Source organism: Mustelus asterias, chromosome 12, assembly GCF_964213995.1.
Source record: "Mustelus asterias chromosome 12, sMusAst1.hap1.1, whole genome shotgun sequence".
In the NCBI taxonomy this organism is placed as follows: domain Eukaryota; kingdom Metazoa; phylum Chordata; class Chondrichthyes; order Carcharhiniformes; family Triakidae; genus Mustelus; species Mustelus asterias.
This window is the reverse complement of record NC_135812.1, coordinates 69,029,602-69,044,081: the sequence shown is the minus strand read 5'-3', so window position 1 is coordinate 69,044,081 and position 14,480 is coordinate 69,029,602. Positions and strand designations below refer to the sequence as shown.

General features: G+C 45.6%; 1 protein-coding gene across 1 annotated transcript in view; it reads right to left on the bottom strand.

The window, feature by feature from the left end:
* dnah9 (dynein, axonemal, heavy chain 9) overlaps positions 1-14,480 on the bottom strand; it is a 591,107-nt gene that overhangs the window by 198,272 nt on the left and 378,355 nt on the right. The window contains exon 52 of the mRNA XM_078225415.1: positions 7,952-8,140. Coding sequence (XP_078081541.1) covers positions 7,952-8,140 — 189 coding nt within the window. The remainder of the gene's footprint in view (positions 1-7,951; positions 8,141-14,480) is intronic.

Below are 14,480 nucleotides of genomic sequence, written 5' to 3'. Positions count from 1 at the left end.
CTGAAGATCGGATCTTCACCAGATCTGAGGTTCAGCGGCTCCTCAAAGAAGGGATCATACAGCCCAGTGTTAGTCCGTGGAGAGCACAGGTTGTGGTGGTTAAGAGCGGGAACAAACCCCGGATGGTCATTGATTACAGTCAGACCATTAATTGATATACGCAGCTGGATGCGTATCCTCTCCCGCGCATATCTGATATGGTCAATCAGATTGCGCAGTACCGGGTGTTCTCCACCATAGACCTTAAGTCCGCCTACCACCAACTCCCCATCCGCCCAGAGGACCGACACTACACGGCTTTTGAGGCGGATGGTCGGCTGTATCAGTTTCTTAGGGTTCCATTTGGTGTCACCAATGGGGTCTCGGTCTTCCCGCGTGCTATGGACCGAATGGTGGACCAGAACGGGCTGCGGGCTACCTTCTCGTACCTGGATAATGTCACCATCTGCGGCCGTGATCAGCAGGACCATGACACAAATCTCCAGAACTTTTTACGCACTGCATCTCGCCTGAATTTGACCTACAACAGGGAGAAGTGTGTATTCCGTACGCGCCGGTTAACCATCCTGGGATACGTAGTGGAAAACGGGGTCATTGGCCCTGATCCCGACCGTATGCGCCCCCTTGCTGAACTTCCTTTGCCCGCTAGCACAAAAGCACTGAGGAGATGCCTAGGCTTCTTCTCCTATTATGCGCAGTGGGTCCCCAACTACGCGGACAAAGCCCGTCCGCTTATTAAGTCCACGACTTTTCCACTCACGCCAGAGGCCCAATTGGCCTTCAAGGCATTGAAACACGATATTGCGAAAGCCACGATGCACGCGATAGACGAATCCATCCCTTTTCAGGTGGAAAGCGATGCATCTGATTTCGCCCTGGCCGCCACACTAAACCAGGCAGGCAGGCCCGTCGCGTTTTTTTCCCGCACCCTCCAAGGTCCCGAAATTCGGCATTCAGCGGTGGAAAAGGAGGCCCAGGCCATTGTGGAGGCCGTCAGACACTGGCGCCCTTACCTGGCGGGGAAGCGGTTCACCCTGATCACGGACCAGCGGTCCGTGGCGTTCATGTTCAATAACACGCAGAGGGGCAAGATCAAGAATGACAAGATCTTGCAGTGGAGAATTGAGCTCTCCACCTATAATTACGATATCATGTATCGTCCAGGGAAACTCAATGAGCCCTCGGATGCCCTCTCGCGCGGAACATGCGCTACTATGCAGGAGGATCGCTTGAACGCCCTCCATAATGACCTGTGCCATCCTGGGGTCACTCGGCTCTACCACTTTGTAAAAGCCTGCAACCTGCCTTACTCGGTAGAGGACGTCAGGTCAGTGACAAGGAGCTGTCGGATTTGCGCGGAATGCAAACCGCACTTTTACCGACCTGACCGGGCACATTTGGTCAAGGCCACTCGCCCCTTCGAGAGGCTGAGTGTGGATTTTAAGGGCCCCCTTCCCTCAACAGATCGGAACGTGTACTTTCTTAACATCATAGACGAGTACTCCCGGTTCCCGTTTGTTGTCCCCTGCGCGGACACGTCGACTGCCACGGTGATCAAGGCATTCCGTGATCTTTTTACCCTGTTCGGGTACCCCAGCTATATACATAGCGACAGGGGCTCGTCGTTCATGAGTAATGACTTGAGGCAATTCCTGCTCTCATACGGGATTGCCTCTAGTAGGACCACGAGTTACAACCCTAGGGGCAATGGACAGGTGGAAAGAGAGAATGCTACAGTCTGGAAGGCTGTCCTATTGACGCTGAAGTCCAAAGGCCTTCCAGTCTCCCATTGGCAGGAGGTCCTCCCAAATGCGCTTCACTCCATTCGCTCCCTCCTGTGTACGGCAACCAATGCTACTCCCCACGAGAGGATGTTCTCATTCCCTCGGAAGTCGTCCTCGGGGATATCTTTACCAGCCTGGTTGACGTACCCAGGACCCGTCCTTCTGCGGCGACATGTAAGGGCCCGCAAGTCCGACCCCTTGGTCGAACAGGTCCACCTCCTCCACGCCAACCCTCAGTATGCCTATGTGGCATATCCTGACGGGCGAGAGGACACAGTCTCGATCCGAGACCTGGCGCCCGCAGGGGACGTAGCAACTCCTGTCGCTCCCATACCCCCAGTGACGAATCCCTTATCCCTTATTTCTTCCCCGGACGTGGCGCGGTCAGCACCGGGACCAGTGCATAACAGTTATACTCCACTGTACAGCTTGCCTGAGACCCGGAGATCGGCGCCATCGCAGAATGTACCGGGATCCCCTGCACTACCGCTTCATCAGGGTCAACCGGCCTGTGAGTCCGCGAGAGGACAGCCGGACGCTGTTTTGGAGAGAACGCCACCGCAAGCACCTACTCCGGTGTCACCGCCGGTATTGAGGAGGTCACAACGACGGTGCGGTCCTCCAGACCGTCTGGACTTATAATCTGTTGACTTTTTTTTTAGTCTGTTTTCGCACCCCGCCGGCCTTTGTTCTCAAAGGAGGGGTGAATGTGGTGAACCATCGTTGGTTCCCACTGTGGGGTTGTTCTAATGTTGTTGTTGGGCTAGGGTGGGATTAATACACCTGTGGTTGTTACTGCTGTGGCACATCCCAGTCGGGCTCCGCCTCCTGGGAGAGGTATAAGACCCCCTGCTCGGGCGGGACCTCGTCAGTCTGGGGTGGTGTACTTACGTTCTAGTAGTTCCATTGTTAGGCAATAAAAGCCTTCAGTTACCGAAGCCTTGTGTCTTGAGTTCAATTGACGTGCATCAGTAATGTCATTGGATTAGTAATCCCGAGGGCAAGGCCGATGCCCTGGGGGCATGGGTTCAAATCCCACTATGGCAGCTGGTGGAATTTAAATTCAATTAACTAGTAAAATTTGGGACTATGAAGCTAGTCTCAGTAATGGTGACTATGAAACTAACATCAATTGTTGCAAAATGTCATCTGATTCATTGATGTCCTTTGGGGAAGGAAATCTGTCATCCTGGTCTGGTCTAGATTTGATTCTAGGCCTAATTTTAACATGGCCTCTAAATTCAAGGACAATTAGGGATGGACAGCAAATGCTGACCTTTCCAGCAATTCCCTCATCCCATGAAAGATTATTTTTGAAACTTGACCCCCTAAATTCTCTTTTTTAGTCTGTCATTTGCATCTATCCCTACCATGCATACACAATTTAGTAAAAGTTAAACTGATCACAGATATCAGGAAGCCTTTTTCCACAGATGGAGTGAGTGGATTCAAATGAACTTTCAGAGAATGTGGTGGAAGGTAATTATGCTGGAAACATTCAAGAAATAATTGGACGTGGCAGTGGATAGACTAGAGTTCTTAAGGTCAATTGTCCATCGCTGTCTGTAACTCCCTTCTGAATCTATGTCATTCTCTCTTTAAGACCAACATCAGACTGTTTGTTGTACTCAGAAATCCATCAAAAAATATCAAAGAAATTCTAATTAAAGGACAAAAATCTGACAGTAAGTTTAAGTCTTATTCCGATACAGGATTCTGATTTTGAGTTTAAGTTTATTTATTGTTGTCACAAATAGGCTTACATTAACACTGCAATGAAGTTACTGTGAAAATCTCCTAGGGAAAGCAGGGTCTCCATATATGGACTAGTTTAAACTTACACTGGTTTGGATGGGCTGTGATCTTGCTTTCTCCAAGAGGGAGAGAATAACTCAAGTGAATGATAGTTTATTTATTAGTGGCACAAGTAGGCTTACATTAATACTGCAATGAAGTTAGTGTGAAAATCTCCTAGTCGCCACACTCTGGCACCCATTCAGGTGCACTGAGGGAGAACCTTTAGCATGGCCAACGCACCTAAGCAGCACGTCTTTCGGACTGAGAGAGAAAACCCACCCGACAGGGGGAAAACGTGCGGACTCCGTACAGACAGTGATCCAAGCTGGGAATCACACCCGGGGCCCTGGGGTGCTGTGAGGCAGCAGTGCTAACCACTGAGTGCAAATGGTGGAGGAGCGTTAAGAATGAGGTTTATAATAAGTTAACCAAGTGCGCAAGCCTTGACATCATGATTTATGATGTCACAAAAACAGTTGGTCGAGATGTCACTGCGCTAACCATTCGCTCTGTTTATTTTTTGCTGATGCGCTCGTCTGCTACAATGAGTAATAAAGCACAAAGCAACCATTTAAAATAAAGTGCCAGAAAAACGGAAAACTAATACAGAAAAGGTATTTCCGAAGAAACAAATAGATGACAGTTCTGGAGCAGAATAAATGAGAGTTTTCAATTATTAAAAAGGCAGTAGACAGTTTATGAAGCAGTTTTGTCTTCATTTCCATTTAGCTGAATGATATGCTTTGCTAAAATATTTATGGGAAGAGAATTGCTGATACGCTTTGAACAGTAAGTTGCTGTAGTTCACAATTGTGGCACTTAATCAGATTCACCAAGGGCCACCATTGCAGTTAAACATGACTGGCAGTATAAAATGTGTGGACAATGGGTTGATAGCAATTCTACATAACGTTAATAACGCATAGCTGTCAACTCTCCAATTTACCACAAAATATGTTTAAAAAATAAATAAATATGATAGTGCTACTTTAAATTCTGTTGCATCACGCAGTCTTGATATCAAATCACGCAGATTTGAATGGAGTCCAAACTGACTAAACGAAAGCTCCCAAACTCTACTGACTGTAAGCATAAAAACACATCTGGACAGCCGCAACCAACTCAGAATACAGAGAGGCCGTATGCCACTGCCGGGGTACCAGAGGGTGGTGAGTGAGTGGGGCGGGGGGGGGGGGGGGGGGGGGTGGGGGGGGCGTGGTAAGGACACCTCATTAAATGCCATTGATGAATTCTCAGAAGGTGAAGGTTAAGTACATAAATACAAATTAAGATTCATGGCTGATCTGATTGTAACTTCAACCCCACAATCCTGCCGACCCCCAATAACCTTTTGTTTTATTTATTAGTGTCACAAGTAGGCTTACATTAACATTGCAATGAAGTTACTGTGAAAATCCCCCGGTCGCCACACTCTGGCACCTGTTCGGGTACACTGAGGGAGAAATTAGCATGGCCAATTCACCTAACCAGCACGTCTTTCAGACTGTGGGAGAAAACTGGAGCACCCGGAGGAAACCCACGTAGACAGAAGGAGAACGTGCGGACTCTGCACAGACAGTGACCCAAGCCAGGAATGAAACCCAGGTCCTTGGTGCTGTGAGGCAGCAGTGCTAATCACTGTGCCGCCCTTTCACCTCCTTGTCAATCAAGAATCTATCTAAGAATCTATCCAGCTCTGCCTTAAAAATAGACAAAGGGATGTACTTATCAGCTCGTCACGCCAGCTGATTCGCATGGTGAGCAGATCAGGCAAGAGGCAACAGATCTGGTTCGCGCACGATTTAGAAGAAGCAGTTGGACATAACACTTGAGGTGAAGGGGCTCAAAGGATATTGTGGGGTGGGAGGGTGGGGGCGTGGAGAAGGGATCAGGTTATTGAGTTAATTAATCAGCCATGGTCATAATGAATGGTAGAGAAGGCTCAAAGGGCCAAATGGCCCCCACCTGCTCCTATTTTCTTTGTTTCAACGTTTTCCTCAAACTGCTGATCTTGTTCCGTTAACACTATGGGCCCGATTTTACCATTGGCCAGATCATTATCTGGTGAGGGAGGCCCGATTGTTGTCTGGTTGGTGGGGGGCGGCGGGTCAGATGTATCTCTGTGGGTGGGGGGGGGGCTGAGGGAGACGAGATCGATGTCTGGTTGGTTGGTTGGGGGGGGGTGGGGGGAGGTGGGCCAGATCATTCTCTGGTGAGGGGCTGGGGAGGGAGGAGGAGGCGGGTCAGATGTACCTCTTTTGGAGGGGGGGGGGCGGGAGAGGGAGGGGGAGGCCAGATCATTCTCTGCGGGAGGGTGGGGGGCGGAGGCCAGAATATTCTCTGGGGGGGGGGGGGTGGGGAGGAGGCAATCATTCTCTGGGTGGGGGTGTGTGGAGGCCAGATCATTCTCTTGGGGGGGGGGGGGGGGGCAGGCCAGATCATTCTCTGGGTGGGGGGGGAGAGGGGGAGGGAGGCAGGTAAGATGTATCTCTGGTGGGGGTGATGGGGGGAGGCCCAATCGCTCACTGGTGGGGGGCAGGGGGTGGTGCAGAGGGGGTCCGCTGCCGCTGTGCGGGCGATCGGTGTGGGGGCAAGGGAGCAGAGGGTCATGATCGGTCTGGATAGTGGGGGCATGGGTGGATAAGGGGGACAGTTATGTTGTAGGGGTGGGGGTGATGTCTGTGAGGGCCATCACTCCCGGGCCGCTTCATCCGCTTTCTGCGGCCCCGGAGCGATCTGACACAGGCGCGTTTTTTTCAAATTTTTGCACAGTTCAGAGCTCCGATCATTTCAGACGCGCTAAGCCCCGCCCACAGCGCGATTCAGACCCGCAATTTTATTTTCAGGCTGAGTGTGTATGGGGGCGCCTGAGAGCAGGTTTCCAAGTCGGATCTGAATGGCGCCCAGGTTCAGCACTTAGAATGAAAATGGTAAAATCGGGCCCGAGAGATCAGGTTTTTGCAATTCCTCACCATTAGCACAGGAAAACCAAAATGACAAAAAAAATCAGTGCATCAATGCTACTTTCCCACGGTCTGAACCAAGCAACTATCAAAGCAAAAGACATAAAAGAAACTGCAAACAGCTGATTGGGAACAGCAATCTGACACACATCTCTGGTTGTTTCTTTTACACTGGCCTTGTTTTTATTTGCATTATCGGAAACTGTTGTCCATGAGCCAGATTTCAGTTTGCAGCCCAGATTTTCATGAATCTCACAGCTCTACTACGAGAGTTAGGGAGCCGGCCTGAGTGCCAACACTGGAGACCAACTCACAGATTGTTCCAGCGTACAAACTAAACAAGGTCAATAACAAAGGTGCCCATTTGAAAGCAGAAGTCAAGGTTGTTTTGCCCAGAATTTAACATTTCATTACAAAGGAACAGTAGCATCTAGAACAGCACTGTTAACAAGTCAGGGATGATGAATATAATGAACCAAAACATCTTGGAGGAAGACTTACATGGCAGTGAAAACTGCAAAGTGATATTTTGACTTATATATCCACATTCTACCAAGATATGCCAAGATAAGGGCAGCACGGTAGCACAGTGGTTAGCTGCCTCACAGCTCCAGGGACCTGAGTTCGATTCCCGGCTTGGGGTCACTGTCTGTGTGGAGTTTGCACATTCTCCCGGGTTTCCTCCAGGTGCTCCGGTTTCCTCCCACAGAACAAAGATGTGCAGGTTTGGTTGATTGGCCATGCTAAATTGCCCCATAGTGTCCCGGGGTGTGCATGTTAGAGGGATTAGTAGGGTAAATATGTGGGGTTTCAGGGATAGGGCCTGGGTGAGATTGTTGTCGGTGCAGATTTGATGGGCCGAATGGCCTTCTTCTACACTGTAGAGTTTCTATGATTCTACGATAAGCATATATTGGCTATATAAAGATTCTCCCAAAATTCCCTTAAAATGCTAAAATTGTATGCGCTTTAAGAAATATGTGCAAAAGATGATAAAAATAAAGCTTTAACGAATTATTTACAAAAATAACAACATTTATCTGACATTGTAAACATAGTATTTATTTATGTACAGTAAGAAGTCCCACAATGCCAGGTTAAAGTACAACAGGTTTATTTTGAATCATGAGCTTTTGGAGCGCTGCTCCTTCATCAGGTGAGTCATCCGATGAAGGGGCAGTGCTCCGAAAGCTCATGATTCCAAATAAACCTGTTGGAATTTAATCTGGCGTTGTGAGATTTCTTACTGTGCCCACCCCAGTCCAACGCCGGCATCTCCACATCTTTGTTTATGTAAGTATGGTTGTGACCAAATATTGTCTGTGGGGAAAGATTTACTAAGTCAATAAACCAGTCAATTTATTCACAGGTAGAATTGCTGAAACTTCTGCTTGAGGTACTTCTTACTTTGAGTTGCCCAAGATAAGGCTTCCACAATCCATCCATTAGATCCTGTCTGTACTTCTTGGTGAAGTATCCCAGATATGAAACAAAGGCAGTTACGAGAAGCACATCTCCACACAGCATGCTCTCCTGTTGTTTGAAGTTACGCACAGCTTCAGCCCAACGTACATTTTCTGAGGCCAGGCCGCCAACCTATGAAAAATATAATGCTTTGAAACAGATCACATGGAATGAATAATTAACATATTTCCAAAGCAAACTAGCGACTTAAAATAAAGGGAACCACTGGAGCTTTGACAGAGCTAAAGGCAAAAGGTTCACTTAGGGCATAATATTACCTGCCGCTCAGGCCATACTCCCACTGCAGCGAAGTCAGAAACTTGGTGCCCAGCCAAACCTCTGTCCACTGCAGGAGGATGGGAAAATCCCACCGGTATGAACAGTGGTAAGATTCCAGCCCAAGGGTTGGACTTTCATCAAGGAGATGGGAAGCAGGAATCAGGATGATAAAAATAAAGCTTTAACTAATTGTTTACAAAAATAGCAACATTTATCTGACATTGTAACCATAGCATTTGTTTACGTAATTATACATGTGACTAAATATTGTCTGTGGGGAAAGATTTACTAAGTTAGCAAATGAGTCAATTTATTCACAGGTAGAATTGCTGAAACTTCTGCTTGAGGTACTCCTTACTTTGAGTTGCCCAAGATAAGTTTTCCACAATCCATCCATTAGTTCCTGTCTGTACTCCATGGTGAAGTATCCCAGCTATGAAACAAAGGCAGTGACGAGAAGCTTGGTCCTGGAGATGCCCACCCACCTTATCTTCCACACCTGCATCCCTGACACGGAAATTAGTCCACTGCTTCCAGATGCAGCCAGAGGTGGCAATTAAGACAAGCAGATGTGACGTTCGCAGGTTAGAAGGCCTGCCTCCATTTACTGGGGCATCACCCCGTTATGTTCATGGTCATTAGCCCTCCAGCACTCATCCTTCAACTGCCATGCCCATGGCTTGTCCATGCCCCCATCCACCACCCTATGTTCCATCATGCCTGCATTACCCATTATATCACCCATTCTCTCTTCATATCCACTCACCCAGTATACACTAGGTACACAACCAACTGTATCACAACCATGTTAAGTCTTTGAAATGCTAATAAAATTAAAGAACTGCCTGTTCAAAAACCATTTGAGAAACATTGTTTAACCATGTCATCTGCCTGTTTCGGTTGACATGTGTCAGATGGTCTCAGAATGAATCCTTGGCTGAGCTCCAAGAATTACTAAAGATTCACCCTGGCAGGAGTTTGTTTATACAATTGCAAAGGGGATTGCTAGCTGTGTTTGATCGACAGTTTTAGTTCCTTATAATAACTTGATCTTTATTCAAAGCCATTTTTCATTGCATCTGTGTTTATTTGGACAAGGTTAAGAGGTGTAAATTGAGTAAAGATTTCTGCAATGGGATTTTACTGCCTATGCTTGCCAGCTTCAAGAAAAAAAGGGGCAACATTTTTCAAAGGGAATACTAAATTTCTGATTTTCCTTTGGTTCCAAACTTCAGATTGTGAAACCTCCCCACCCCCCACATGATTCACAACTACTCTGAGGAGTCTTGAGCCACATCTTCTGTCATAGTTAGCCCGATGCCACCCATATTGGAGGAGCTCTGAAAAGCATACCCCTGTAATGGATTCAGCAAAGGCAGGAGTGGACCTGCTACACAAACCCTTATCCTGCTCCAACAAAAATGACCAGTAACAAGGATGGGGGTGGAATTCCGGAATTAGGTGCTGCCTGCCATTGTTAAAGCCATTTAATTCTTTTTTTCCGAAGTGGACAGCAGCATGAAAATCTGGCCCAAAAGACAGCAAATCAACAAAAGACCCCAAATCATGACAAGATAGGATAAATTGATCATTTCTCTCAAAGAAAAAGAGAAATAACTCAAACAGCATTTGTTCAAATGCTTCTTTCAAGGTACTAAAGTTGGGGGTGGTAAAAAGTGGTTCATATTAATATCCATGCATACTGAGGCATTAGAAGGTCACAATGTACTTTCCTGATCAGTACACTTCACACTTCTTGTGGAAGTTGGAACCAGCCATTATCAGGTGAAGGGTCTGAATCTGTTTTGCAGCATGAGTGGGTTCTTGAGAAAACACAGAATGTTCCAAGTGCTGACTGTGGTTAAAGAAAACACGGAGGTTTACTGAACATTGTCTGCTAACAATGTCAAGGAGTCTGTGCAGCTGTGTACATGACTGATAAGGATGCAAATGCAGGATTGAAATGATGCCACATTCTATTGGTTGAAAGTGCACACCAAACTGTAAGGATATTGGTGCTTTAACTGGCATAGTCCCTCGCATTGGCTAAAATGTGCCATAACTGACGCTGTTTTGCAGAACTCTGTTAGAACATCACTGTGAACATCATCAGTGAACTTCACTGTGTCTATTCTCCTTAAAGCTTGGAAAGATAGAGTACTCACTGTGCATTGTCTGGTTAATCCTCAACACTTTCAAAACTGCAGGATGTCGCCAAGTGTTTTCACTTGGTGAATAAAAGTGTTTCTATAGAAGTATTAACATAGTTTTAACACAGGAATCCTGTATACCTAAAGTTAACTAGAATTAGAATACATGCAGACAGTTATTTAGTGTAATAGGATTTTGTTGAATAAAACCTGCTGGAAGAAGAATACATGTTTTGAGCCAAACAGGCAAAACAGAAATATAAGATGGAACAAGTTGAAGCAGTGAGGTAACAGAAATAGCTGGACGAGGAAAGAGATTAAGTTTATTTATTAGTGTCACAAGTCGGCTTACATTAACACTGCAATGAAGTTACTGTGAAAATCCCCGAGTCGCCACACTCCGGCACCTGTTCAGTTACACTGAGGGAGAATTTAGCATGGCCAATGCACCTAACCAGCACGTCTATTGGACTCTGGGAGGAAACCCACACAGACACGGGGAGAATGTGCAGGCTCCGCACAGAGGGTGACCCAAGCCGGGAATCGAACCCAGATCCTTGACGCTGAGAGGCAGCAGTGCTAACCACGGTGCCACCATGCAACTTTGAGGGAGTTCAGATAAGAACTGTGTGTTTTCAGTAGCTATGTGCCTCCTCATGTATTGTGAAATTAAATCTGCCCACCACACCTGGCTGTAAAATGTACAAACAAATTGTCTGTATAAAAAACTGGAGCACCCGGAGGAAACCCACATTGACACAGGGAGAATGTGCAAATTCTGCATTGTCACCCGAGGCAAGAATTGAATCCGGGTCCATGGCGCTGTGAGGCAGCTAACCACTGTGCCACCATGCCGCCCTGATCCTAGCTACTCTGGTCTTAACTCCACTTTCCAGCACTGCCACCATAACCTTATCTTCCTTGTATATCAAAAATCTGTCTAAATCAGCTTTGATTCAATAAGCCAGCCTCCATTGCTTTCTGTGGAAGAGAATTCCAAAGACAAATGAACCCCAAGAGGAGAAATTCCTCGTTATCTCAGTCTTAAATGAGAAACCTCTTATTTCCAAACTGTGAGCCTTATTCTAGATTCTCCCTTGAAGGGAGACATCTTCTCAGTATCCAGCCTGTCAAACCTCCTCAGAATCTTATGTTCCAAAAAGAACACCTCTCATTCTTCCAAACTCCAATGAATTTAGGTCAAACCCACAAAATCTTTCCTTTTCAAACAACCACTTCATCCCAGGAATTAGCCTAGTGAAACTTCTCCAACTGTTTCTATTTAAAGGTTTTCTCTCCTTAAGTAAGAAAACCAAAACTATACACAACACTCTAAGTGTTGTCTCACCAGTGCCCTAAATATAAAGAACATTGCTACTCTTATACACGCTTTCTCTTGCAATAAAAGCCAACATGCAATTTACCTTTCTAATTACTTGCTATACCTGGGTGCTATCATTTTGTGATTTATTTTCAAGGGCACTTTGTACCTAACTTTGTATTGTCCAAAAATTTGGCTACAGTACATTCAGTCTCATCATCCAAGCCGTATATAGATTGTAAATATTTGAGGCCCCAGCATTGATCCCTGTGGCATCTCACTACTTACAATGTGCCAACCTGAAAATGAACCATCTATCCCAACTCTCAGTTTCCTGTAATCCTCTATCCATGCAAATATATCACCACTAACAGCTTGAGGTCTTATCCTATCTGATAACCTATGTGGCACCTTATTGAATGCCTTTTGGAAATCTGAATATACTGCACCTACTGCTCCCCCTTTATCGACCCTCCTTGTTACATCTTCAAAGAACTCAAACAAATTTGCCAAACGTGATTTCCCTTTCACAAAACCATTTGATTTTGCCTGATTGTATTATGTTTTTCTAAATGTCCTCCTCTACTAATAACTCCTTAATAATTGATTCAAGCATTTTCACAATCGCAGACATTAGGCCAACTGGCCCATTGTGTCCTCCTTTCTTGAAGATGAGTGTTACATTTGCTGTTTTCCAATTCAATGAGACCTTTCAAAATCTAGGCAACTTTGAAAGGTTGAAACTAATCCATCCGCTATTTCTGCTGCTATTTTTTAAGACCTCAGGACGTTGGCCATCATGTCCAGGGGAACATATGAACAGACAAAAATGATGGACCAGTGAAGACCTACTGGTCCATTTAGCCGATCCCACATAAGTGGATGCATCATGACTCAGACACTCCTCACCAGGTAATCTCCTGGTCGAGTGAAAAGCCATGAATAAATCCCTAGGACAATTAAGCAGAATATGTGGTAAATTCTTGTTTGACCCATTAAGCATCAATGATACTTGCCTTCATTAACCAAAGCATAGACTATTTAAGCGGGCAGGATATGCTGGAGATGTTTCAAATGCTAGTTAGGCCATAACTGGACTACTGTGCATAGCTCAGCTAGCCACTCTATTAGAAGATATAATTGCACTAGAGAGATTAAGAAGATTTATGACAGTGTTGCCTGGACTGGAGGAAATTAGTCATGAGGAAAGATTGGATAGGCTGGGGTTATTTTTCCTGGAACAGAAAGGCTGGGGGAATATCTAACTGAAATGCATACAATTATGAGAGGTCAAGAGAGAGTGGATATTAAGGCTCTATTTTCCTTGGTTGAAGGGTCAGGGGGCATATATTTAGGATATGGGGGGACTGGAGGGGAAATCTTTTCACCCAGTTCTTGGTGGAAATCCAAAACTCACTACGGAAAGGGTGGCAGAGACAGAAACCCTCAAGTACTTGGATATGCACTTGAGGTGTTGTAACCCACAAAGCCACAGTCCTAAAGCTGGAAAATGGGATTTGGCTGAATGGCAACTTGCTGATTGGAGCAGCCACGATGAGGTAAATGGCTTCTTTCCGTGCTGTGAACATCTACAATTCTATGTTAATTGGTGAAAACGACTCCGGGAGACCCAACTGACCCCGATTCAGATCACTGTGGGTCAACCTCACAGCACGTGGGCTGCAGCAATTCAAGGCGGCAGCTCGCCACCACCTTCTCAAGGGCAACTAGGGATGGGCAATAAATGCTGGGCAGCCAGCGACGCCCAAGTCCCAAGACTGAATTTAAACAAAAACAGTGTCAGAGAAAAATGAGACTTAAATGTCACGTAATTTTTGAAAAAAACATAGGATAATATAGCAATAGATGTGTCAAGAATATAAGATCTAGACATTCATAATGCATTAGTAATGAATGGTTGCATCAACAGACTTTTTATGATGTTAATTGAACTTAACCTAAACTGCATGATTGAGCCGTCTCCCCGTTGTTACTGTTATTCAATATGTCAGAGACTCGGACTTCCCTGATTAAAAATGATGTTTGCCTTTGAGACTTGTGCCGCAAACTGCATATCTGTTGAACTCTAAAGAAATTATCCGAGCAATTTTGTTCTAGTTCTAAAAGGATAATGATATTCATTGCTTATTAAGTTAACTGTTTATCAATATGAATTTTGCCATTATCCAAAGGGCCCTTGAGAATTCCAGTCGGGCTTTGATTAGGTCAATATAATTCAGAAGCTTATGCATGGCATGCCTTGTTCAACAGCAATCTCATCAGAGTGCCTGCAGCTGCACCCAGAAAGGGTTTCAATCCAAACATATTTTATTTCTACCTTCCAGAAATGAGAAACCACAGATCTTTGTGGCAGATTCATAACTCGCGAGTTAAAAAAAGTTTGTGATCTCCATTATTCATTCAGGACCAAAATAATGGATAAAAGCAAATTACTGTGGATGCTGGAATCTGAAATCAAAAGGGAAAAGGCTGGAAAATCTCAGCAGGTCTGGCAGCATCTGTAAGGAGAGAAAAGAGCTGACGTTTCGAGTCCAGATGACCCTTTGTCAAAGCTTTGACAAAGGGTCATCCGGACTTGAAACATCAGCTCTTTACTCTCCTTACAGATGCTGCCAGACCTGCTGAGATTTTCCAGCCTTTTCTCTTTTGGTATTCATTCAGGACCAATGCTCCCACTTGAACAAGATTGTTTATTCAGAGG